Source organism: Parambassis ranga, chromosome 14 (assembly GCF_900634625.1).
Source record: "Parambassis ranga chromosome 14, fParRan2.1, whole genome shotgun sequence".
Lineage (NCBI taxonomy): Eukaryota > Metazoa > Chordata > Actinopteri > Ambassidae > Parambassis > Parambassis ranga.
The window spans coordinates 10,703,475-10,729,152 of record NC_041034.1 but is presented as its reverse complement, the minus strand read 5'-3'; the positions used below and the strand labels follow the sequence as shown (position 1 = coordinate 10,729,152).

The 25,678-nt window shown below is 39.7% G+C and overlaps 4 protein-coding genes across 7 annotated transcripts; all 4 read right to left on the bottom strand.

Annotated features, from left to right (window-relative positions):
* Positions 1–279: 279 nt before the first annotated feature.
* Positions 280–6,316, bottom strand: ilk (integrin-linked kinase). Its single transcript, XM_028421140.1, has 13 exons — positions 6,159–6,316; positions 5,667–5,784; positions 3,738–3,903; positions 3,554–3,649; positions 3,276–3,372; positions 3,125–3,208; positions 2,947–3,032; positions 2,747–2,856; positions 1,571–1,698; positions 1,368–1,489; positions 1,164–1,263; positions 862–992; positions 280–777 (listed from the first exon to the last, which is right to left on the bottom strand). Exons 2-13 carry the CDS (start codon positions 5,753–5,755, stop codon positions 628–630), a joined length of 1,359 nt encoding a protein of 452 aa, XP_028276941.1. The 5' UTR covers positions 5,756–5,784; positions 6,159–6,316; the 3' UTR covers positions 280–627.
* Positions 6,317–6,805: 489 nt separating this feature from the next.
* Positions 6,806–9,914, bottom strand: timm10b (translocase of inner mitochondrial membrane 10 homolog B (yeast)). 2 transcript variants are annotated; one of them, XM_028421490.1, is made up of 4 exons: positions 9,781–9,914; positions 9,618–9,689; positions 9,433–9,528; positions 6,806–8,998 (listed from the first exon to the last, which is right to left on the bottom strand). In XM_028421490.1, exons 2-4 carry the CDS (start codon positions 9,648–9,650, stop codon positions 8,357–8,359), a joined length of 771 nt encoding a protein of 256 aa, XP_028277291.1. In that variant the 5' UTR covers positions 9,651–9,689; positions 9,781–9,914; the 3' UTR covers positions 6,806–8,356. The 2 variants fall into 2 exon arrangements, with proteins under 2 accessions (XP_028277291.1, XP_028277292.1); XM_028421491.1 differs by having other exon boundaries at positions 9,618–9,904.
* Positions 9,915–13,494: 3,580 nt separating this feature from the next.
* Positions 13,495–17,804, bottom strand: LOC114446761 (uncharacterized). Of its 3 annotated transcripts, none has more exons than XM_028422590.1 (6): positions 17,666–17,804; positions 17,346–17,453; positions 17,171–17,213; positions 16,880–17,004; positions 16,470–16,528; positions 13,495–15,511 (listed from the first exon to the last, which is right to left on the bottom strand). In XM_028422590.1, exons 1-6 carry the CDS (start codon positions 17,673–17,675, stop codon positions 15,005–15,007), a joined length of 852 nt encoding a protein of 283 aa, XP_028278391.1. In that variant the 5' UTR covers positions 17,676–17,804; the 3' UTR covers positions 13,495–15,004. The 3 variants fall into 3 exon arrangements, with proteins under 3 accessions (XP_028278391.1, XP_028278392.1, XP_028278393.1); XM_028422591.1 differs by having other exon boundaries at positions 17,437–17,453; XM_028422592.1 differs by lacking the exon at positions 16,470–16,528 and having other exon boundaries at positions 17,437–17,453.
* Positions 17,805–19,371: 1,567 nt separating this feature from the next.
* On the bottom strand, positions 19,372–23,526 carry LOC114446007 (T-cell surface protein tactile). Its single transcript, XM_028421388.1, has 7 exons — positions 23,347–23,526; positions 22,742–23,107; positions 22,523–22,632; positions 22,191–22,347; positions 20,439–20,879; positions 19,714–19,813; positions 19,372–19,562 (listed from the first exon to the last, which is right to left on the bottom strand). Exons 1-7 carry the CDS (start codon positions 23,432–23,434, stop codon positions 19,418–19,420), a joined length of 1,407 nt encoding a protein of 468 aa, XP_028277189.1. The 5' UTR covers positions 23,435–23,526; the 3' UTR covers positions 19,372–19,417.
* Positions 23,527–25,678: the final 2,152 nt, after the last annotated feature.

Here is a 25,678-nt window from a genome sequence, read left to right as displayed (position 1 = left end):
ACACTGACCTTTCAACTTTTATCTCATTTCGATCTGCAGGCTAACATCTGACTTTTTTATTGCACATTTACTCCACATGTGCTCCAGAAATATTACAGATGTTGCCTCACAGATGTTGCAGAAAGTTTACAGTGGACTTTGTTCAGATCATTTTTGGCCATTAATGCTATTAGCCCCATCTTGTGGCCTTCATCAGCGGATAGCGTTTTCTCAGTGCCAACTTAAAGAAGATTATAAGAATGTCCAGTGTTTGTGTTCAAATAAAAGCAAAGACAAATATTTGTCATAAATATAAAACATTTATTGCATTGGCAATCGTGTATAAACGCATTAATTCTATACACATTTCTTTGGATCTGTTTCTGTCACTGAACGTAATCCACTGTGGATTCAAAAGTTTGCCAATATTTTCAGTGATCAGTGATAATAAAAGAGCAACAAAAGGTAAAGAACATTTAAACCTCATTTTAACTTATACAGGACAAGCATTATAGTGTCTGAACTGTGTGAAGCTCAAGTGGTTTAGAGCATTATTTACAGTGGCGCAGCAGATACACGACTGAAGTGAAGATTAAAAAAAAAGTGGCTTGATGATAAAACATAAGAGACACGTTGAAGCGGAGGCCTTCACTTGTCTTGCATCTTCTCCAAGATTGGGACGATCATGTCAAACTTGGGTCTCTTGGCTGGGTCCTCATTCATGCAGAGTCTCATCAGCTTACAGATGTGAGGTGAAATCCCTGGAGGAATGGTCGGCCGGAGACCCTCAAGAGCCACCTGAGTAAAAGAAGGAGTTGAGATTTAAAAATATTAGCGTGCCTGTGTATGCCTGTGGGTAAATTAACTGTGCACTGACTTCACCTTCATGCCTATCTCCATGTGTGAGAGATCAGCAAAGGGGACTTCCCTGGTAACCAGCTCCCACAGCAACACTGCAAAGCTCCACATGTCAGCAGACCTTCTGTTAATGTCTTCAGGCCTCTTCTGCAAGGCTGAAAACAAGAAAGCAGCCATAAACACAACAACACAATTCATGCCCAGATAAAGTGCACGTCTACCACTGAACTACAACTTAATTATACAGTACAGTAAGTTCCTGACTGAATGACTCATAAAAGGAGCAGATGCACTAAAAAGAGGTAAATACACAAACCACACAGTACCTTCAGGGGCCATCCATGCTGGAGAGTACATACGACCGGGACACTGGAAGGAGAACTTTGCATCTGCCATACTTATTCTGGCTGTCATGTCCTCATCAATCTGCAAATTGATCACATCAGCTTCCTCAAATATACATGAAGTCACTGAGGAACGTTAAGTATTTTAATGTCATTAGTGAAAGAAAAATGGATGGAATGTCTTACCATGACGTGCTTACTGTTGAGGCAAAGCCGTGAAACCATTGGCTCTAAGGTGTGGAGGAAAGCCATGCCGCTAGCAATGTCCAATGCAAACTTCACTGCTTGGCTTTGGTCCACAACCAGAGCTGAAGAAGAAGACGAAGAAGAACTGTTAGACGTAATCCAGTGTAAGTCTTACCGAAAGACATTTTTTAAAAATGACTTACTGGTGCCCTGGTGGAGTATGTTGAAGAGGGATCCATATGGCATGTAGTGGCTGATGATGATGGGGTGAGGGGAGGGAGGTGACTGACAGGCCCCAAGAACAGGCAGAATGTTTGGATGAGAAAAGATCCTATGGAGACACAACAGAGAGCATGACACAGTGTGTTTAAAGATGCTTCTGAATGTATAAACTCCATGTTATCATACACCACATCGCTTTGCAGCTCTTTAAGTTAGTTTCATGCTTATATTTTTAAATACTTTTACTTTGGCATTGGAAGGTTTCTCCTTATCTTGGTTTAGTTTAGAAGTTTTCTTGTGAGATTCTGAGGTAAATGAGGACCGGATAAATATAGCCAGCGACAGTAAAGTTTCTTTATGTTGCATTCTGCTTGCTTGAGTTATACTCTTCATGGGAAACATCAGTCCATATTGATTCCTAGATCTCCTCCCAGTGGGACATGCCTGGAGCACCTCCGCAGAGAGGCGTCCAGGAGGCATCCGGAACAGATCCACCAGAGCCACCTCAGCATGTCCCACTGGGAGGAGACCCTGGGGAAGACCCAGGATGCGGTGGAGAGACCATGTCTCTCGGCTGGCCTGGGAATGCTTCAGGATTCCCCCGGAAGAGCTGGAAGAAGTGTCAGGTGAGAGGGAAGTCCGAGTGTCCCTGCTTAGACGGCTGCCGCAAAAACACAAACACTTGCTGAGAGGAAATAATCTGGGATGTTTTCAATGTTTGAGCTTTATGATCATTTTCAGTTTACTCTAATGGAGGGAGGTTCGTATAAATGTATTTTTTTTAGACACAGCACATATTAATCAGCCTCTGATTACTAATTCAATAACCAATAAAAACTCATCTCCTTGTTGCACAAGAATCCTGCACCCATTGCACTCCTAACCACTGACCTCAATCAGCAATCAATCAATCAATCACATGCAATCTCACATTAGGTCTGCGTTTACTAGGGTGTGAAAAGTTCAAATGTTCATTGACTGGATTTTTTTTATTAGCTCAGACAAACAGGTTTGAACCAGACTCAAAATAACAAACCGCAAAAGAAAGGTATTTGCTGCCTTGTTCTCAAAGTAGGTAGAGAATAACCACACATGAATCTCATGTACAAGCTACACTATTTAAAGTCAACCAAAAACCTCCATATAACTCAGATTACCTGAGTTTTGGATGCTCCTCATTGAAGTCTCTGCTCTTCCTTGTGGTCCAGTCTCTCACCTGTAGCACCTTCACTACAATCTCATCCCCCTGCCACCGACCCTGCCATAACTAGGAAACAGAGCACATAGTCAAGTAAACAGGCGGGTAATAAATAAATAAATAAATAAAAATAGACTGTAAACACATAGTACCACTAACCTCTCCAGACTGGTTTTCATTGATCTTTGCCAGGAGTGAAAGCTGCTTATAATCAATACCAGCCTGTTTGTTGAGGGTACCATTACCTGAAAGAGCAAATAGCATGAATAATGAAGCGTACATCTTCAGATCAGATATGGTCATTTGTTCCTGCTGTATATGAATGAATGTTACTCACGAGGTCGTGTACGCATGGTGCCCTTCCAGAAGGTTTCCTTGTACGGGACTTTGGTCATACTCTGGCCCATTTTCTCTGCCTTTTCTAAAAACACAAAAACAAAGTGTTAGTGTTTATTTTTTAATTTCTCACAATATAATGACCGTCTCACCTTGTAGCAGCTGTCTGAGGTGAGGCTTGGCTTTGTCCAGCGGTGTCTGTCCATACCTGTTACATATACACACCTGGGCACCACTGGCCACCAAATCCTACAACAAACAGTGGTGAAACTACACTTAGCATAGATTTAAACATATGTTTTGTATTGACTAGGAACAGTTGCACAAACATCACTGCAGTGGCCCTTTTTCTCCAGAGGAGGGCCTTTACAGTCCACACATCAATTCCAAAGAAGACAAGAGGAGCATCTGAGGGTGTGTCATACTGCACCTCTGCCACTTCATCCTGGCCCCAGAAGCAGGCATAGTGGAGCGGAGTGTTGCCGTGCTCATTGACTGTATTGGGGTCTGCTTTGCACTGAATCAGCTGACAATGACAGATCATAAAGTGAGAACACGCACCATTAGTCAATGTAAACAATGCAATAAGTCGTAACCACACAGAGGGCGTGTACTTTAGCAACAATGTCCCGGTGTCCATGACTGGCAGCAAGATGCAGCGGTGTGTCATCTCCACGGTTCATCACGTTAATACGAGCACCTCTCATGATGAGCATGTCAACAACACCGCTCCTCCCTTCCCTACATGCCCAGTGAAGGGGGCTGAAGCCATGGTCATCACTAAAGAATAACACAAACAGAGAGCATTAGCTACAAACTGTCATCTTATAGAAAGTATACTACAACTATGTACAAGCTTCCCTTTGAACCAAATGTATGTGGAGTCTGCCCCCTCTTTGTTTGAATTAAAGAAATTAAGGAATGGTTATGATGGTGGCATTATAACAATGGTAGCAGCTGCTGCTAACTAGTTAGCACAAAGTTACAGACTGCTCCTTTAAAGTCTAAGCAGATATAAGATGAGAGCATTTAGAGGTGAAGATGTAGCAGGCTGCTGCTAACAGGGCCAATCTTGGTATATGTCAACTGACAAAGTACTATGTGTGTGGTTTGCTCTTTGACCCACAGGTTCTCACACCCACCACCTACTAATCTTTATTTAGACTTAAGCACATGCTTCCTTGCTTTGCCTGCAGCCTATACCAATCCGATGACTGGCCTAGTTGATAAATATGTCTGTTCAACCTGGAATGCCAGCTAAACATGCAAAGACGCCAACACTCAAAGCGTACATAAGACACTTGCTGCAGTCTAACAAGGAGCCAGACTATCACCCTGGTGTGACTGGGCCCCTCACTCAAACGAGTCCTCTGCATTACCTGACCCCCCCCTCCCAGCAGCTGAAGCTTTTAACAACTGCATGCAAAGCCCACAATCTTAGAGTTAAACAATGAACCCCAAGAGGACTTTCAGAACCTGTAGGAAACACTTTCAGTTTTGGCTCATTCTAAAGTGACACACCAAATTCTTAGCTTATTCTCATCCAGCACTGTGACAGACAGAGTCTGACCAACTCTCTGTGTGCTATAAAAAGTAACAAGGAAAAAACTCAGGAATGACAGGGTGGAAAATAGACAGTGGAATCCTCAGCTACACATTCTCTCTCTCTCTCTCTCTCTTTTTCCATGTGTTTTCCTGTGTCACTCTCTCCCGAGGGCAGATCTGAAATGGTATTTAACTTATTAGACTTTCCAAAAATGAGAAGGAAACGCATCTCAGGTCCTTCTACGGCACACATATTTTCCCACCAGCGCTTACTTTGTACATATTATTAAATATCCTGAGAAAAGGGGGCCTGCTTCACATAGCTGAGCAGAGTACAACAGCCAGAGGAGGCCTCCAGCATAATGACTGGTCTCTCAGATGTTTATGTGGGACTGGAGCGAGCTGCCTGGGAAGCTCTGTCAGCGAGGGCTTGGCCCTGTATGGAGCTGAACAGAGGAAATGGCCTTGGCTGTTGCGTGGTTGGCTAACAGCTTCTGCAGCCCTCAAAGTCAACGTCAACAAACTGCACATATATGGCCTGGCCCAAGAATGAGATAACCGGGGTCTTTAGCAGTGAGGTCTTCTCTCACTCCTTTCTAGCAAAGGAAGTATGTAAACAGACAGGACAACTCTGTATAACCTCAACATTTAGACAAGCCAATACCTATAAAATCATATTTCTTTGTTGCTTTTCGATGCAGCGTGGGATGATTTTTAGGTTATTTTAGTCACAGTTTCTGTGGATGACATCACAAGAAGGAGAAAAGGAAGAAAAGTAAGGAGAGCCCAATATGGAAACTATGTGATCACCTCTGAAGGATCACTAACACAGAATCACTTGACTTCCAAATGTGGTAGTTTTCCCTCCAGTCAACACACAACCCCATTCCTCACACACTTTACACACTGCTCCTCTTGGAGGAGAGATAAACCGGCATCAGTACACACCACGGGCATCTTCAAAGCTTTACAGTGAAGTGTGCTATCTACCCACTTACCCCAGGTTCAGGTCATTCTCTGTGTTGTCCAGCCACAGGCGAACGGCCACAGAGTTCCCCTCTCGGCACTGTGTGAAGATGTCATCCATAGGTGTTGACTGTTTGCTCTTTCCGCCTCCTTTAAGTTCAGATAATAGAACTTTAGATGTGTTTTTTTCTTCTCAAACAAACACAAAAGTCCTAAAAGGTAGACCTGTGCCCATCATGCAGGCTTCATTTTAATAGATCAATTACAGGAAGTGTTTTTCCCCCTCCCAGTATAATAAAAGTAAACACACGAGAAATTAAATTATCATGTAAGGTCCCTAAATAGCTCAACTTCCACACATTTCCTTCTGGCTTTATCTCCCTCCGTGGGCTGCTGGCCTGTTTGCTGGACCACTCTAAAAAACTTGTTAAAAAAACTCAAAGTTAAGTCCACAACAAAACGCGCTGTACAATAAAAACCATACTATAAAACATACATAACAAAACGTTATGAAAAACTCTTACCAGCTGCTACACGTTAGATTTCTTTTCGGGTTCTTTCCTTTTTTTTCTTTCTTCCCTTAAAAGTTTGCCGTCTCCTGAAAAGTTAGAGCAGGGACTGGTCGCTCTGAGTCCACGCCCCGCGCCTCCGTGTAGATGTGGGCTACTGCTGGGGAGAAGGTAGCGAGGCTCTCCATACCAAGACACCGACAAAGCGGCGCCCCCTGCTGGAGGAAGAGCAACACTGCAGCTCCTGAAAACTTTAGGAACATGAAGGTTGTGGATGGTGGTGATTGATTGATCGATTGATTGATATAACAATCTCTGTCTTTGTATTAAACTTTACTTTATGTCTTTTGTTGCTGTTGCTTTTACTTTACATTCAATTATTGATGCAAAGAAAAATTTTAACGTATTAATAAGGGGATAACAGTATATTTCTACTTTAACATGAGCACAGAATAAACAATTTTAAAAGAATAATCCATTAACATCTGAATAGATTAAACACTATTGAATAAATGATCATTTATTTTTATTAAATATGATTTCAGTTTGACTTAGATCACGATTAAGGCCAATATCAATGAGAACTCTAATGACATTTATACGAACATTGTTCATCATACATCAGACACCGGGACAATAAGTCTAAGTGGGTCAGGCAACAGTTGAAGTTTTTTTGTTTTTTTAATATCTACAGTGACAGAAATATTACGCAAATTATATACTCACAGACATAATGAGTTTGTCCTTATTTACACTGATATTATAGATAATAACTCACACGCCAACTCAGACCTGTGAAGCCACGCAGAAATATGGATGATCATCGGTGTTTCCAAAACAGACAGCAGAAATATTGCAAAATGTGTTTTTAGAAAAATTATGCTCATTCCACACGCCACTGTGAAATTGCCACATCTGTTTCCCACTGGCTGCATTTTGACAGGGACTGTAAATCTCATTGACTCCATAACAACCGTGTGGGCAAACATATTGCATGACTATATTATCCCACACAACTGCATATTTTCATATAACCGTACATCACAAATGTGTTTGTAAAAGCACAAGAAATGAAAGGAGGGGAGGACAAAAATAAACTTCATGATCTGAATTCCACAAAAACTGAACATGTGGCGTATTACCCTACAAGCTAAGTCTGTTAAAGTCATTTTAAAGACAAACAATGCTGTTGTTAGTGATCGCTGTTTTCCTCTGACTGTTTGAGTGATGTGAAAAACAGACGGACCTACTCCGTCTGAAGGACCAGAGACTCACTGTGTGAGTCATGTGCATTCTTCTTCAGAGAAGGTTTGAAGCAGTCCTGACATCTGTTCTTTGGAAGTTTCAGCAGTAGCAGGTTGGGATACCATTCTCTGCTAAAAAGCAGATTCTCAGATTTGTTTTTAACTCCTCCTCCATCATCCAATCCTTTTTTTCACAACTCCTCCTGCCCGTAGAGTCCATCCTGCTGGGTGGAAATTTGGAGACTGCTGTATATTTTTCACTTTCTGAGCGGTGCCACTCAGTCAGAGTGGTTTGGTGGTTCTTGCCGATTCAGACCAGCTCTGGTCTCGCACCGCCGGACTCGCAACCCTACAGCCGCCTCCTCTGACAGCAGAGGTGACGGAAATGACTTACAGTGGCTCAGCAAGACACAGAGCAGAGTTTCTGTGCTGGCTGCTTTCTGAAATAAACTCTAATTTAAGTATGGTGATGAAAACCTGCTCTTTATTCTGCAGTCCACTTTATTGCATGTTTGTGTAGCTCTAGCAGCTCAGTATTCAATGTACTCCTGTTCATATTCAGAGGTGATTTCCTGATTTATTTTCAGTGTCAGTGTGAAGAAACATTAACATCACATAGTTTCCTGCTTCGGTCCTCATTATGCAGTATAAAAGTGTTTGATCTGTTTAAACTGTCAGTAAACATCTGTCTGCAGCATTCAGCTGTCTGTATGATATTAACAGTGAGAGCTCTCACTCCTCTGATGATTTACCCTCCTACATACATACACAAACATGCAACTCAAAAATGTTTTAATTTTCAAGTAAAGCAGCAAATGCTGACATCTCATGTAGTAAGTAAAGTCTTTGCTGCTATAAATGTGATGGTTTTACGTCAGTCCATCATTTGTTTGCTAAACATTAGTTCAATGATGTGTTAGCCATTATTATAGTATCATAGTCCACTTACAGGCTGACAAAGACTGCCCATTATTGCTGGCCTGATGGTGGTGAAACCTCAGGGCCTCTCTCTTGGCCTGACAGGCTCTTTGATTTAGACACTGTAATCGCTACAGGCACATCTTCTGATAAAGACATCGGCTGAGATGGCTTTAAATGAGGTGCAGTTATCCCAGCATCAACTTGGGAACCAGGGATCAGCAGCTGAGGAACTTCTGCACTATGGGAAAGTCCACTGGCAAAATTATTGGGCACTGAGAGATCCACTGCCTCTGTTACAGGTGTGAACGGTGCAGCAGCTGATAGTTTGACTTCTGATGCCGTTGTGGATTTGGACATAGCAGCATCTAGCTCAGCTGGAATATCTAAACCTGCTGGCATTAAGACTGAGCTGGGGACCTCTGATCCAACATCAGTTACTGGGGGAATCATAAGTGAAGGTTCTTGCTGAGGCAGAGAGGAGGTAATGGGGGGTTGAAATGATAGTGAACTCTCTGTAGGTGCAGTTCCAACACTTCCAGATGCCTCTGCTGCCTTGGCATTTTCCGCAGCTTTGCTCTCCATCTCCTCCATCCGTCGCTGCACCATCCGAGGCATCAACTGGACATAGGTGCCCATCAGGCGGTGGTTAGAGCGAATGAGCTTCCCTGCACAGCTGTCCACACAGCGCTCCTGGGTAAGACAACAGGAATCCAAGGTGAGTGGACAATCAGAAATGCCAGCTGACAGAAAACAACATATTTGAGCAGTTTGGACCCAAGACTACAGGCAAGGAAAATATTATATATATTAAAGTTACAAATCAGACAGCAGGGCCCTTCCTAACATTGCCTCCATTGCACAAGGGTCGCTGCACCTGCAGAGTGACCTGCCAGTAATATCATCTAGTGCATTTATTAGACTCAACCATACAATCTTAATTAATCTTAATTAATCTCAAATCTATCATAAAGAAGATCATCCACAATTGCATGGAATTGCACGTGTCCATAAATGTTTGGCTACGATTATTCACAGAACAAGGCAAAACAAACACAATCAGAGAGGCTTTTATGTATATCTACTCATGTAGCAGACATAACGATTATGTTGTTCAGTGTTCGTACCTCGTCCATCGTGAGGTTCCTGTAGTTGAAGTTACTTGTGCATCGCTGAAAGCAGATTTCTGTCATGCGGTTGTAAACCAGAAGGAAATCACGAAGCTGCAGGAGATACAACAATTCAAAGTCACTAACCATCAACATGTATTGATTAGCTAATAACAACAAATGTATCTTGCGACGTGACTTACATTTCTAAGCTGTTGATCAGGGTCCATCGCCATTCTGCTGTCGATTGGTTAGCTAAAATGCTAACAGGAGACCTGTCAGCGGCGAAATTGAGTAAATAATTACGTTACCGACTCTTGACGGTGTGAGGTGAATTCTGGCACTAGTCTGCCAAATATGCCTTACGTGTAGGTTTTTAATGTGTCGCTAACAGCGGCGTAAATTCACAGATCCAGGTTGTGGATTAGAATGGCATGACATTCACATGCGCGCCGCCATGTCTATTTCGAAGATTGTCTCCACTGGTGAAGAGGTTTCACTCGGTGATGTAAAAAAAAGTCCACCTTCCGTTTTAAACTCTGGGCAACATCCGGGGCTGAAAAAAGAGGCCAATGCGGAAGTGGCCTGGCGTTGAGCCGGCAGATGATGCCTCCAGAAAGCCCTTGGCTCCAATCCCCCCTCATTCAAATATTACTACTTTCTCTCTGAAATCAGTCAGTGGAAGAAATCTCCCACCGGTCATTATGGTGTCATTCGCCACATAAATGTTTATCAGTGTCAAGATAGCACGTCTCAAAGATCGTAAATAAGAGTGAGATGTGTATGACAGGACTGGACACTGTTGTCAGACTGAGTGGGGGAGGCAGGGAGGCCCAGACACCGACGCACTGAAGCCTGTCCTAGTTGTGTTGATTTTTTAATCCCAATTAATTTTATATTTGCTTAGTTTCAAAATGTATCGGCATGGCTTTCACAAAGTTTAGTTGTCCATTTCCTTTTTTTTGGTTCAACGTACTTATGCAGTGTTCTACATACGCTTTTGATTCAGATGGATTTTATTTGGTAAGTTTTCGAATTTAATGCACTAATGCAATTATGTCATTTAATATATGTATAATGTCTAAAATTAAGTTTCATAATTTCTTTAGAGGTGTTGGTGTTTTGACAAGAGATCCCACGTCAATGTAAAGGTAGCTAGCTGCTCTGTCAAAAGAGAACCCAGATAGCAAAATTATTATGGCCCACATTTGGGCCAAAACTGGCTTGCCATTTTGGTAAAGTTTTGGCACGGCACATGGCCCCATTTTGGCCCAAAATAGGAATGCCAAAATTATAACCAAAGGAAGCCAAAATCAACCCTAAACCTGCCAAAAACCCACTATGGAACTCCAAAACATAGCCATAACTGCCCCCCAAAACTCCCAAAATCCCACATTCAGCCAAAGATTAGCCAAAAGTTACCCAGAATGAAACCATAACTATGCCATATGGCTTATTCATTTATTTATTTATTTACATTATATCTTAGCACTCTATGCTCATAAAGTTATATTGTGAAATTATAGGCTATGGTGTCTATTTGTAGAAAAAAAAATCAAGATTCAGTTTCACCACAATTCATTTTTATTATTAATAGTAATAAACATATAACATTAATAATCAATAAACATATATATTGTTTTACTTATTCTTTTTTTAAAACCTCACCACAAATAGAAAGCATCCTTTCTTTCCTCCCTCCTTCCCTATCCCTAGCCCAGTAAAAACAGCAGCTGTGATGTCTGCGTCCGTGGCAGCGGCGCAGGCAGGGTTTCTTCTCACAGCATCACACAAACAAAGACAAAACAAACTGAATTACTCAATTTGTTATATAAGTAGCTACAACACCAATGACAAGTGAATAGTGAAAAGTGGAAGTAAACATAAGTAAATAAGCAAATTCATTTGGAGAGAAAAATGCACTGTAAGGAAAAAAGAACATAGGAGTACAGGGCAGCAGTGAAACTATTACAGTGATGAAACTTACCAATGATAACAGCTTTCATCTTTTGGCAAGGTCATTTTTCATGGCCCTCTTTAGAATCTGAAAAACTGTGTCTTTGAGGGTGGCACCCCCAACCAATCCAAGAGTTGTAGCCTAAGGAGAGCAATGGAAAATTACTATAATTATTTTTAAATCACACACTATTGCATTACTTTACCTTAAAGAGCTCAAATGTACTCACCAATACTGTCTTTATTTGTGGACAGGTGTCCACAAATTCTTCTAAGGGCTCTTTTGCGAGTGTTTTGCCACTGAGTGCAAGCCATTACGCACTGAAAACAAAAGGGAAAACAAATTATGTTTTATTGCAGATAAACACAAACCGAACCTGTGGAAGCTTGATCCTGCTTGTGTGTCACCGGAGCAATACAGAGTTGCAGCACTTTGTGTGTGTGACAGAGAGAGAGAGAGAACACGAAGGGGTGTTAGCCGTTAGCTCGCTTGCGTACATAAGCTAACGTCGGCTGTGTTAACAGCAACAAGTCTGTAAATGAAATATTTCAACAGAATAAAATAACCGAATGTTAGTGAGTATCAATGTAATATTTAATCTACAATTATGTATTATATGACGTAGTACCTGTTAAAGTCTTATGCATACAGTTAAAACACCTCAGTGTCTACTGCCTAAACTTTAACTTTGAAGTTTACATTTGAACTGTTTCCGCAACACACCAAAACTGAAAGGAAAAGCGAAATTAACGTTTAAACGGTTATCCACATGAAAATCTTGCCCTGTTTTCCCTGTAGTTGTGTAGTTACTGGTAATATTTGAAGATAGTAACATGCACTTACCCTCTTCAGTGAATGTGCTGGAGAAACTGAAGAAGAAGGGCGTCTTTCTCTGAGTAGCTGTTGAAATTTCCCGGGCATCTGTCAGTCTTTTGGCTTGCCAGAAAGATGCCAAAATGCAACCCGAATACGTCACGATGCTTTCCCGCTCTTTACACATTCTTTGGGTTGACTTGACATATGCCATTTACTCAGCCATATGATGGAATACCGTTGGCGCCTTTTGATGTATTAAGGTAAGCCATAACCACACCACAATGAAGCCAAATGCCAGGGTTTTGGCAAACTAGACATATGCCATAACTCGTGTCTTTTATGGTAATCCATAACCATGCCAACACTACACGGTGTACATATATATATATATATATAATGTACTACACCGCACAAACTTAACTGAAGGTGTCTTCAAGACTTTAAAAACAAGTTATTCACCTAAAACCACATACTATTACTCATGCTGGTCTTGTTTTTCTTATGGCTTATGAGTTTTCAGTGTTGTAAATCTATTGCACTGTGTGTTACGTTATGAATAGGGCCACTTTAAGGCAGCTATGCTTGTTACCACTGGGTGCCAGTCATCCTGGAGACTAGCTGATGCTGGGGGACGACTATACATTTTCTCTCTTTCACATAAACAGTGGTTTATTTTCCTCTTTCCGGTCTCTACTTAATTTAATTTCCCTAGATACTTGATACTGTTGACTCTAATGTCTTAATTAGCCATTAGAAAGATTTAGATGGCAGCAGTGACATGACTCTGGACTGGTTTATTTCCTATCTGTCAGGCACGTCCTTCTATGGACTCTAAGGTGTCTCCTCCTGTGCTAGTCTTTGTGGGGTCCATCGGGAGTCTATTGCATCCTCTGCTATTCACCTTTTACATGCTAACACCAGGACCAATCACTGGCAAATATAATGGTGAGTTTCACTGCTCTGCCAAAGATACACAACCGTATGTCCCTTTAAATGCTAGGTCTAGCCTTTCTGACATTATGTCCTCCATTAGTGTGATCAAAAAGTCTTTTTGATATTAAGAATACTATGTCAAAGACTTCTCATTAAACTTAGCTATTTTTAATCACTTTCTTTTTTTTATTACCTTTTTGCTATTTAATTTTTATGTAAGAACAAACAATTTAGAGATGATTTTTCTCCATAGTATTTATTTATAAATAATAATAATAATAATTAAAAAAAACATATTGTACTTCCATCTGCTAGAAGGTCCTGTCATCCCAGAAACCATAACATCAGCAACATGGATCTGTTTTCTCTTACAGTCAGCAAACCTATGTGGCCAAAGATAATTTAGCATAACAGAAGTAATACTCTGAATACTAAAAAAAAAGACATCACTTGCTAAACCACTTAAAGACATCATCATTATAAAGAAGACAAGGATCATCAGAATAAAATTATAGTTGAATGGCCCCTCTTTGCCAACCAGTTTTTGTTGGTATGCTGTAAAACAAGACTTCAGTCTCTATGTTCTAGCTCAGTACATTAAGATACTCTTTTAAAGCTAGTGGAAGGAACTGAGAACGTTTAAGGCATTTAGCTGTCATTGTCAATTTGCCGATCACACCACAGAATCTTTTGTACAAGACATATTCCTTTGTGTTTTTTTTTTTTTAAAGAAGAGTGTGTAATGGCTGAAAAGTGCTTTGCTGTTATTTTTCACAACACCAGTATATGTCATTATAAGAAACCCTAAAAGCTTTAGCTCTGTTTTAGCGGAATAAAAATGATCTCTAATGCAACTGAGGTGCCATGTGCGCACCAGTTTAAGGTCATTATACAGTGTGTAATGTCATCTCTAAGGATTCTTGGCGATAATAGCAGTCATTTATAGTGCTCCCTATATAGTTTAAAACGTTAAAATGGCCTGTTATTTTTTAAAATATGACCGTGGATGCTCTCTATTTTTTAAAATCTTTTTTTATGGTATGTCTGCACAGTTTCATCCAAAACTGCCCAAGGCCAACAATGAATCCATAAAGAGAAGTAGGCTGTAGTCAGCTATTGAAAAACTGTCAGAGGGCAGTTAGTGTGCTGCAGGCCTCCGACTGCTGAGTTACCTTCACAGCTTAATTCCCTCAGCAGACAGCAGAGCCGTAAAATATCCTGCCAGAGTCAGGATTACTAAGAGGGAAATAATCATTTAAGCAGATGGCGCGTTAGCTCATAGATTATAGATATAATGACCATTATCTTAACTTTCACATGGAAAATACTCAAGGGGTGACATTTATAATATAATATAATAACATTTATCAATAATGTTCCACTTGTACTACAACCTTTTTAACGTTCTCTTTCCTGTATGTTTTATAATAACGTCTTGTATCTTAGCACAGCTGAAGCATGTTCACAGCAGGTACCTTTATTTAATAGTGACTTGCCTCTCGAGGCTCAACCATGGCTTACATCATGGAAAACAAATTATTGTCTTCTCTCACCTTTTTTTTTATGAGACATCAAGTGTGAAATATCTTCCATGTCCTGTTATGATTTAAAGTTTTTGCTTGTGTTTCACAATAAATTAAAAACTTTCCACATAGCCCTTGACATCTAAATGTCACACACAGATTTTCCTTTTCTTTACATCCTCTGCACAGAAAGGTACTCTTTTGTTCCTCAGTTGCTCAATCAGGACAGTTCAAAAGGTAGTTTATCTCAGTCTAAAGGAAATTGCTCAACTCTGCAAAGCTCACAGGTTGTTGACAATGACAGTTTGAGTTCTTAAAGACGCAGTCCTAGACAATAGTTTATCATACTTATTCTGGTGGTCTACATTTCAGAAAAGCAAACTTCTTGGTCACTGTCATGACTCAAGCTGCTGGTGAAATGATCTGCGCTGTCCTGAATAGTTTCTATATCCGCACGCTGTGTACATGCGTTTTCATCACAACCATCTTTTCTTTCCTCACTTTCTTTTTCTCCTTTCCATTCTTTGCTTTCCCCATCCTCATGCCTTCCTATGTCATCCCAACCTGTGTTTTCCCTCTCCGTGTTTATGCTCTTTTCTCTTTCCTCTGCCTCTTGGGCTATCTGCTGACTGTTTAGGTAGATACTGCTGTGTGAAACCATGTTGCTGGTGTCTCTGGGAGGAAGGTGAGCATCCACGTTGGCGTCCACCTCAAAGAAAGTGTGTGCAGGAGGCGTGAGATGAGCTGGCAGCTGATCCTGAAATGTGTTTCGCCCCTGCGTCTGGCCTTGCTGATGGCGAAGTCTGTTCTTGCGTCTGTTTGCAACCTTCAGATCCAGCGAGGCATAATTCAGGTCAGGGTCTAAAGCCTGAGTTCAGACAACAAAATAAGGACTTTAGGCATTTTTTAAAAAGAAAAGGCTGGAGCGCAGTTGTTTCTGTACCTTTGTTAGTGGCTCCTGTGCATGTTCTCACGTATTTGAGTTGAGACTATTTTTAGAACATTTTGTGCTTATTTGTGTTCGTTGGTTCACAGTTACATTGACCACATCGCTCATCTGGTGTCATCTGCTTTTCCGTTGTGAAAGCAAGTCTGTCTGCATAGGCCTAACTTGGTCTACATGTGCATTTATTTTTACACAGAATGTGTGTCATTTTATTTTATATTCAGTCGGTATAATAGAAAACTTAAAAAAATCTGAGAAACCTGTATTCGCTCTTTCACATCGAATACATGTTATGTTCCAAATTGTACATGCAACGCCTTCATAATTTATCCTAGTGTGCGAAAAATGGATGATCATATCGGGTATTAAATGTAAGAATTCAAAATGTCAACAATGCCTTCGGTATGTGACATGCTTTAATGGGTTGATACGTTTTTAAATCTTTCCTACGGCATCTACGAATACCAAGCTAAGTCACTGCGTATTACACCACTTCTAGCCTCTCTGCACTGGTTTCCTTTCATCTCAGAATCCATTTTAAAATGGCGTGCATGGGCCCCTACATGGCCAGAGCCCTTAGACCCTCTGCAACCACACGGCTCAGACTGAGCTCTTAGATCTTCCATGCATGGTTGTCTAAATATACCTCGGACAGATATAAAGTCTCGGAGACATAACGCTTTTCATTTTAAGACATTTAGACTCTGGACTCTTACAGCCCAGGTGTGTTTCAGTAATGTAGTACTATATGTATTAACTTGTGTCTCATAACTGCTCCTTTTCTATGTATGTAAAGAAATAAGATTTTATAATTATTAAGTGATTATTAGATTTTAGAAGGACACAATAATAAGTTGAGATATATATGTATGATAGTTACCTTCCTACATTCTCTTGTGCGTTGCATGGTCATCATTTCATAGCAGCTCTCTGCCGCGCCTAATGTAAAAGACAATTGTCATTGTAAAGGCTAATGTAAAAATTGACAAAATATCTACTAAAAAGAACAAAACAAAAAATTTGAATTATAAAATAAATATTGGTATCAGTATGAAGTAATCTATATGGGTTTATTTATTTAATAATCTGCCTCGAATTGATACATGAGCTTACGGGATTTATTAGGATTTGTAAAAATATACTGCGTGCAAGTACCGAAAAAGCAAACTAATGACTAATCATAAGCAAAAGTAAACGTTTTTTGCTTGTCAAAAAAAAGTTGTTTTGTAAAACTGATTTTTCTTATTTTTTTCTTTTCAAAAAGGTGACAAAGTGCAGGCCTGCTCTCACCTCCTCTCTCTGTGATGATGTTGCCATAGATTGGATTTTCCTGTTGCTCATGATGGTTGTGGGGATTTTCCTCCTGCTCTTGGTGATTGAGGTCATGGAAATAATGCCCTCCATGCTGTGAGAGGCTTCAGCAAGGTATGAAAAAACAATTCCACAGTTTATTCCTTTATAACACAATCTCCCTTGTAGATAAGAAGGTAAATGAGAAAACTGGAAGCACACATAAATATGTACTGGAACATGTAACAAATGGTTGAGAGCTACACAACATAACTTAAAAAAATGACATACGTTTCTCGTTCAGAAATGTGTGGGTTGCAGGTCTCCTCTGTGTCTGTAAAATATTTGAGTATTTTGAGAATGCCCTGTTATTCTTGTAAATGCTGAGGGACGTTTAGAATCAACAGTGACTACTTCAAAAAATGAAAATAATATGACAGAAAAACAAATAGCTGCTTCACTATACCTCTTCTACGTGTGGCTGTTCGGCTGATGAGAAAGATGATATTTAGGCAAAAAGAGGCAAACAAGGCCACAGATAAGACTGTCAGACCTACCCATTGATAGTAGCAGTCTAAAAGACAAAAACACAAACATGGCCTCAGAATGGAAGAAGTGTGTACAATGTTAGACTATTTTAAAAAAAGATGAATTAATCAGTTAAATGAAACCTACTCATTGAGCGTTCTAAGTTTATATACTCATAGATATGCAGATATGCACCATGTATGTCTACACATTCATTCAAAAATCTTAATATAAAATAAGGAGTTGTTCTGGTACTACCTTCAGCCATATTCCAGCGGTCTTGAACAAAACAGGTTGTCTCTCTGACACAATAGCTGCCAGTTTAGAGGGCATCACCGTATTTAATCAGGGAGGTGTGCTTTACTGTAGTCTATTTTTACCCTGCCTTCGCTGCGTCGTTCTTATAACAGCATTTTCAGAACTGGCTGCTCTTCAGTTACAAACAGGAAGCAAGGAAACCTCATTGTGATGCAGGCAGACTCATTGTGATGTAGACAGATCATAGTATTAATTCTTGTCAACATGCCACTGCATAATAAGTACCTGTAAATGTAATTTGTGGCAACAGACTTCACCCTACATTCAATCATTTGTAGATTAAACTTGATCTATCAGCTCATTAAAAGGATAAAACGAGTGTGAACCCTAAACTCAAAATAAGTAGTTTCAGTTTACAAATGGTGAGGTAGACCATGAAAAACAAGCACACATTTAGATTTGGTTTGAGCGCAGCATAGTAGAATGTTTTACACTACATTGTGTCTGTGTGTGAGGCGTCAGAACTCTGTATATCAAGAATTTATATCTTGCATACACAGTACATTGTGGTTTTGCCAGTGTGGTTGGAAAATCAGAAGAAGCACTTGTGAAAGTTCTCTCAGTGCAGCTAAGTATGTAAAGTGTGTGTTTATGTGTAGAACTTACTGAGTAAGCAGGTTATGCTGGCCACTCTCCTTTTTTTAATTTTTAAAGACTTTGAAGTAATTTATAAAAGCTAGAACAGCACAGAACAACCTATACAAATCATTACAAACATATTATTTTAAAAAGCTCTATTTTTAAAACCTATTTCCTGTGAGTGTGTGTGTTTGTCTTTGATGGCATCAAGTGGTTAATATGTTTGTTAGCCATTAAGCATATGTGGTTTGTGGTTTTATCTTCTCTGTGAGAAAACCTGCATCACTCTGTGGTGCCTGTGGACAACACCGGCCTTTGATATTGACCCATATGTCAATTGACACGACTACATTAAGTAGTACACTCAAGCTACATTAGAGGAAGTCACTGGCCTTCTGGCAGGAAATCTGAACAGGTGTAGAGGAAAGAAGCCGCAATTCTAGTAGCTTTGAAATACATTCAATAAGCCATACTGAATGCTATACTGCATATATTGCTCCATACTAGTGTGTTAGTTTAGAAAAGATTTATTTACAACAGTACAACAAGCAAAAAACACCACTAGGTTCTGACAGTTTAAGCAAATAAAACAACACAACAACAACAAATAATAACACTGAAATCATTTTTCCAATTTTATGTGTGTAAGAAGTTAGGATGCTGTGTAAATTGTCAAATAATTGAGGTGATATAGAGTGATAAATATATATATAGAAAGAGATGACATAAAGGCAACTTATCAAATACAAAGATTAAGATATTTCATTGTTTTTTTAAAAAACAAATAATCATTTGACATCATTTGGCAGGCAGCTAGCTTAGCACTGCCACCGATACACTTTTAACTGGTTCCATGTTGTTGTAATGAGTGCAGAATGTGGTTTGGTGTGCGTGTGTTTGCATGGCGACATCGTGCTGCTCCAAAACCCGTCTTTACACAACTGTGCCATTTGTACTAATTTCTCAGCTGACAAAACATCAGTGGATTCTAGGGTTTTCTGAATATGAATTTGTCTTTTTGTTAAGTTTTGCCATGTCACAGTTGTTAAAATCATTTGAAAATCTTGTTTTTTTATAGTTATAGCACCTGGTGTTTAAGACGCATGTCACATCTTAAACAATTGTTTCATATCTCATAAATTCTGCATCTGAGTTGCACCTTGCTATTGGGTATGGCCCTGTGTAGACCTCATTGTGTCTTGCAGCTGTATACTTGACTGGAGGTGGTGGGGGTTTGAACGAAGGTGGTAGGTCCATCCTAAAGAGGAAGAGTGAAAGCACAAATATTGAGTGGTGGTTGGTTATATATTAGAAAGCATGCAGATGTCACAGGTCTTTGGTCACATGTCTTTACATGACCATGCATATACAATGTGTAGGGCTAAATGGACTGTTGGTGGGAGTTTTACCTCTTCTTGATCAAGTGTCTTCTGTAGAAGCAGCCAGCCACAGCAATCAATACGAGTACAAGAACGATTGACACCAGCAACATATGACTCCTCTTGGTATCTAAGAAGCAGATTGCAGGGAGGGCAAATGGGATTTTTGTTGGTCAGCAATAGTTACAAAATAATTGTAACACATTGATCATGTGTGTGTCCTGTGGCGAAACCAAGATGACTCTTAACAAATAAATGCAAAGCCACGATGTGAAACTTTTTTCCTCGAGGCAGAACAGTTTGTTTTGCGATCCCCCCTGCACCAACAGAAAACACTCCTTTTAATGAGTCTACCTCAAAAAAAAAGGTATCCTGCCTGAGGCTGAGAAAACTGTGAGTGCAGGCTCCATGTGTGATGAAGATGCAGATGGTGAGGGCAAAAACTGTGGTTTATACTCACCTGTGGCTTTTCAGGTTTTTGCCTTTAGGTCATTGGGCTCTGTTGTGGGTAGTTGTTTGATGTTTTCAAACAGTTTCATTGTTTACTTTCCAGCCCTATGACCTTTCTTTAGAAACTTAGCCATGGATGCTACCTACTATTGGCAGTCTCCAGGGCAAACACCACGCCACAGACAGTCTAATAGCAGCACTAACAAGCCATGTATACAGTCTAAGCTAGAAGACTGGCAGCATATATACAATTTTTGTATTTGGACATATTTTGAAATGACATTCAAAGCCCTCACCATTATTACCTTTATCTTCAGTAACGTTCACAGTCGTCCCAACAGTCAGAGTAGGGCTTTGTGAAATGCTTCCTGGGGTGCTGGGTTCCTCTGGCTTTAGTGATGAATTGTCCTCTGGTTGCAGTGTGTATAGCTTGGACTCATTCCTCTTGTCATCACTGGCCATTTCCTGTGCTGCTTTGAAGACTGTACTACCATAACTAGATGGAGTAGAGTTGAGTGGATGATAGCGGTCAGAGTGTGTGGCAGTGGATGGAGACACGTTGGTGTGCGTAGCATTTGTAGAAGGGGTTATAAGCCCTGCAGAAGTGAGGGTAACATTACTGGTCTTTGGATCATTGGTACTATTCATGGTCCTGTCGACATGGGTTAAAGACCCAGAGGTTGGTGATGTAATAAATCTGCTGCCCGCTGATTTTGTCAAACTCTCTGGAGACACTGTGACACCATCTGAAAGTGTAAAAACAGAGAAACAGGCAGTCAGTAACAGCACTAGTATGGTACATACACACATTATTTGAACTCCAGAGCACTCTTGTTAACGTATTTATGGCATTGTCTGATATGCAGGGGAATATGAATTTCTTGCTGAGAATCATAACATGACATGGTGTTAGTCAGTAAAAATTTAGGAGTCACATTGCAGTCACCTGGATCTTACAGCCTTGTCCTATCCCTGTGATGTAATCCTTTTTCAAAAGTAGTTTTCAATAGGATGAAAGTTGGAATTTAGATATAGTCTGGTACACACAAACACCACCTAATGTAGCTTCATTTTAAAATTTTAGTTTTGTACAAACATCCCAAAAACAACATACTTTAATGAACTTCTGAATTCTTGAATGAAATGAGAGAGCAGGAATTAAAAGTGATGTTTCACAAAACTTTAAAATACCCAGTGCAGTGGTACATCATTAAAACATGGACAGGCTTGGCATTCATGAGCACCCGCATAATCAATATAAGTAAAATCATTCAGACTGAAGCCATGGGTGCAGATTCCTGAGGCAAAGATGTGGGCATGAATTGCAAATTAATTTTTTTTCTTCTCCAGTACACACACATGGATATTTTAATTTACATGTCTAATGAGACACAACCAGGGGACTGAAATTATGCTAAATTTGAGCAAATTATATGCACATTAAATCCAGTGAAATAGTGAGAGAACAACTCTATGCTGTACTACTCCAGTCTGTCCAACAGGTTGCGCTCTCACCCCATGTCATGAGACTCTGCTAAGCATGTCTTTGTGGTTTGAAAGTAGATGAAGAGCAGGAAGCTGCTTCTTCTGTCTGTGTGGCTTGTATTTGCCTTTTTGGATGTACACAGAGGTCATTTTCAACAACACACCAGACTTCACATAGTTTGGCTTTCATTAAATCTGTGAATGTTATTTTATCAGTGTTTAGTTCTTGTCCCATGAGGCAGTAGATTTGGAGAAAATAATTGAGAGTTTCATTTTTCTTTTTAAGTTTAGCAGTTCCCAATTTATTCCTAGTTACTGGTACATTCTCATAACATGGCTGGCAGCCTCAACATTCTTTGAATCTCTCTTTTTTTATTCCTTACAGCTAATTAAAAATTAAAATTGAGTGAGCTACACTATAATAACAAAAGTTCAAGTATCAGCTTTCTGGTCCAGTGCAGTTTATTAAGTCATTCAGTCTCTTGGGCCCTCTACTAGATTGTTAATCCAGCCCTGAGGAAAAGATGAAATTGGTACGACATAAAGAGGCAGATAGCAGCGAAGAGGCTCACCTGTCGGTAAGCTTGTGGTTGCTGTTAGCACCGCGATGATAAAGTCTTTATGCAGACTTTTGTTTCCTGTGTTGACAGTCAGTGTATAAACCCCTGCATTGGCATCTGTGACCCGCCAGAGCTCCAGAGATTCACTCTCAGACACCTGCTCCTTGTCCTGGGGCAAAACAAGATTATGTAGCGCATAAATACCTTTCATATTGAAAAGATGTTTTTGTCATTTTGATGTCACAGTTAATAGAATGGTATTGATGTTCGCAGAATGAAGTGAAATTCACTGGAATATTGCAGGAGTGAGCTCCATAACAGATGTTTTTTTTGTCCCCCTTTACCTTTGTCCACCTGTACCATGTATTCGGAAACAGTCTGCAGTGAATCGTCACATTTTCTCCATCATGGACCTTAACGGTGCTGTTGACATTGCAATTTATTTCAATGTCATCTGGAGAGAGAATGTGTGATTAATTTTAATTTTGATATGAGGATATCTACATATTAATGGACAATAAGACAGAAAGATATTGTACATTACAGTTCCGTCGAGTACTTGCCATCTCTTATTGCTAGTTGTGTTTCAGCCCTAATGGAGCCAAGAGGAAAAGTTGTTATGTCACACACATAAATGCCACTGTCCCATTTCGTCATGCTGGGCAGATGTAGACGGGTGCCGGTCAATGTGTTTGCATTGTTTTTCTCAGTCAGGACGGTGACATTTGGCCAGAAGTAATAATGTCCATGAGATATGCTGTAGACAGCCAACTTGATGTTTTCATTGTCCTTTTCTTTCTTTTTCTTACTCCATTCAATACTGACAATCTTCAGATCAGTGTGTTTTTTTACAATGCAGGGTAAGGTAATGTTCTGGCCCACTGCAGCTTCCATCGTTTCATAATGGATCACCTCACCATTCTGCTCTCCTGTCAGACACATCAGATAGCTTTAGAAGCGAGAAAAAGTGAGGAGACAAAATCACTTATTCTTTGAAGTTGATAATACAGACTGCAGTTTGCCGGGATGCAGGCAGATCAAAATCGTAGCATTATACTGAAGCAGCTTGTCACATCAGAGCCACTGCACATTTTAACCCCCATGCCTGAATGTCCCATCTTCACAGGTACATTATGATATGAGCAACGATTTAGATGTCCAGGATTACCTTGAATTACAGAGGCAAGAAGTAGTAGAAGAGAGAATGTTGTTCCCAGTGCATTTCCAGCCATATTCCACTTCCCTAACAACCACATTACAATGAATCCATTGCAGGATTCAGCACAGAAGCAAACAGTACACTATCGACTGAGGTTAAAGAGCAAGGAAGAGACTGTGAGACGGAGAACAGGATGACCTATCTTTACAGGAAGTCACACAGACAAGTGAGTCATATGCGAAGCTTTGCAACTTTGTGGTTAAAAAACCTCATGCAAAGCAGCTATCTTTGCAGTGCTTGTCATTATTTAGTCCTTCTGTTTAAAGCTTACCAACAAAACACAGACCAATGACTCATTTATTTCCATATTACATGAGTTCTAAATCATCCAGGAGGAATGATACCAAGGGAACACAGAAACCCAAACAAAACTGAGACATTAATTAATGTTTGAGAGAAATATTTTCTTACTAATTAATTTCAAGCATCCACAGCTTTTACAGTCCTTTTTATTAAAGACATTCACCTGACCTGATCTTTCACTTCATCTCTTAAACTTTATTCCGCACCTACAGAAACAATTCCTGCAGTGTGATGCACAAATCTGGATTTTCAAATGCTTTAAATGTGTGCTAAACGTAAAATTTTCTTGTTCAATGCACACTTAACAGACAAAACAAAGATGAAACTGAAATATTTGAATTGATTACTTGAGGTTATTTGTCTCGGAAGCTGTCATACTTGCACAGCAATGAAGAGATAAAATAAAATATTACAGAAATAATGGGCAATTTGGGCTAATTTGATGTTAATGCAGCAGTAAATGTTTACCCTTTTTATTACAGACAAGCAATATTATTCCTGTAAGACATTATGTCGCAACACTGAATTTGTAAAGCATAAATTAATTCCTCAAAGAAAATTAAACCATTTGTCTGCAGCTTTGAAAAAGATAGATTCAGATAGCTGTATCCAATTAGCATAGATCAAAAAAATAAACTGGGAAATTTGTTTCAATCTTCTAACCAAAGGCTACATCTTTGTGCATATGTAATCGTGGGGCCCAGGATAAGAAGAATCTGATAATTTGGCAAATGTTTTTGCAGGGAATTAAAATGAAAAAAAAAACTGTTGATGTTAATGTTTGATAAAGGTAGCCATTAAAAGAAAAAGATACAGTCATGCTAAGTGCAGAGAAAGTTATTAGCTGTTTAAATAACTTAGGATAAATGCTGTTATCCAAACAACTTCCCCACTTTTCCTTCCCTTTATCTCTCCTTCACATATAATGAGCTCTCCCCTTCATTTATTATAAAATCTCCCTGTGGACCACACACTGCATTTAGATGATTGATAATTTTACACTCATATTCTGTGTATGACCTTTACACCTTATATTAGGGCTTAGAAGAGTGACTGCCATCTAAATAGGACATTTTCTATCAGTATTCTGTCAGTGTTTTATCAAAGTGTAAGGGGACCTTGGTGTATTGCTCCATTTGATTAGGGCGGCATCACATCCCCAGGGAGTCATGGAAATCTCAAGGATTTCTGACAGACTATAACATCACTGTGATTACTTCATTCAGCCGTCCCAGAAGAATGACGAGGATGAAATGAATAGCTTTTGACCAGTTAGCGTCGTTGTAGCTTCCAATCACATCCTGATGTTCTTGACAGAAAAATGAAATTAATCTCACAATTTACAATTAAGTAATAATCAAGAAAATGTCTGGTTTTCCAGGGCTCTGTTTTCTGCTTTTTTGATGTGCGCTAGAAGTGTTGTAGAGCACTAACTTCATGAGGTTATTTGTGTGTGTGTGTGTATATCTGCTGACCTCAAGGGGATGTGCAAAACTAGTGTTAATACACATTCACACATTCAGCACTTGTTCATTTAGGCACATTCACTGCTCAGTTTGGCACAGAGCACAGTGTTATCTCTTTGAGCGACTGTGATTTTCAGAGGCAATGTATTATTAAAATCTGGGCATGTTGTACAGAATGTCTGACTACAAACCAGTCAGAGCCCTGAGAGACCATTTTATTGTAGTGCTGTTAAATCTGACAAAGAGTGTAACTTATTTTGCTTTCACATTGTAACCATCTGGCAAAAGATAATCCTTATACTTTCTGTTTTTGTCAGCTTGAAGAAAAAAGCAAAAAAAAACAAAACATTGTTGTGACTGAAAACATCCATACTTTATGAAAGTGCCCTCTTGTGATTATGCAACGAAGTGCATGGGAAACACCTACAATCCTCAACCAAGTAGATTTGTTTTTAAACTTGTAGTTGAGCTGCCTAAGCTAATCCATGTGGCCACATTGTCAAAAGTACAGT

What these genes read in the sequence shown, in the direction of transcription:
- ilk (XM_028421140.1), bottom strand. Translation starts at nt 5,755, where the DNA reads ATGGATGACATCTTCACACAGTGCCGAGAGGGGAACTCTGTGGCCGTT. An exon ending in GAGAATGACCTGAACCTGGG is followed by an intron (nt 3,904 to 5,666) that starts GTAAGTGGGTAG and finishes GTTATTCTTTAG; the next exon opens with TGATGACCATGGCTTCAGCC. An exon ending in CACCATGCGTACACGACCTC is followed by an intron (nt 3,033 to 3,124) that starts GTGAGTAACATT and finishes TTGCTCTTTCAG; the next exon opens with GTAATGGTACCCTCAACAAA.
- timm10b (XM_028421490.1), bottom strand. Translation starts at nt 9,650, where the DNA reads ATGGCGATGGACCCTGATCAACAGCTTAGAAAT. An exon ending in CTGATCAACAGCTTAGAAAT is followed by an intron (nt 9,529 to 9,617) that starts GTAAGTCACGTC and finishes TATCTCCTGCAG; the next exon opens with CTTCGTGATTTCCTTCTGGT. An exon ending in GGAACCTCACGATGGACGAG is followed by an intron (nt 8,999 to 9,432) that starts GTACGAACACTG and finishes TGTCTTACCCAG; the next exon opens with GAGCGCTGTGTGGACAGCTG.
- LOC114446761 (XM_028422590.1), bottom strand. An exon ending in AACAGCCACACGTAGAAGAG is followed by an intron (nt 17,214 to 17,345) that starts GTATAGTGAAGC and finishes AATATTTTACAG; the next exon opens with ACACAGAGGAGACCTGCAAC. An exon ending in CACATTTCTGAACGAGAAAC is followed by an intron (nt 17,005 to 17,170) that starts GTATGTCATTTT and finishes ACCTTGCTGAAG; the next exon opens with CCTCTCACAGCATGGAGGGC.
- LOC114446007 (XM_028421388.1), bottom strand. Translation starts at nt 23,434, where the DNA reads ATGTGGTTGTTAGGGAAGTGGAATATGGCTGGAAATGCACTGGGAACA. An exon ending in TCTTGCCTCTGTAATTCAAG is followed by an intron (nt 23,108 to 23,346) that starts GTAATCCTGGAC and finishes TGTGTCTGACAG; the next exon opens with GAGAGCAGAATGGTGAGGTG. An exon ending in AACCACAAGCTTACCGACAG is followed by an intron (nt 20,880 to 22,190) that starts GTGAGCCTCTTC and finishes TTACACTTTCAG; the next exon opens with ATGGTGTCACAGTGTCTCCA.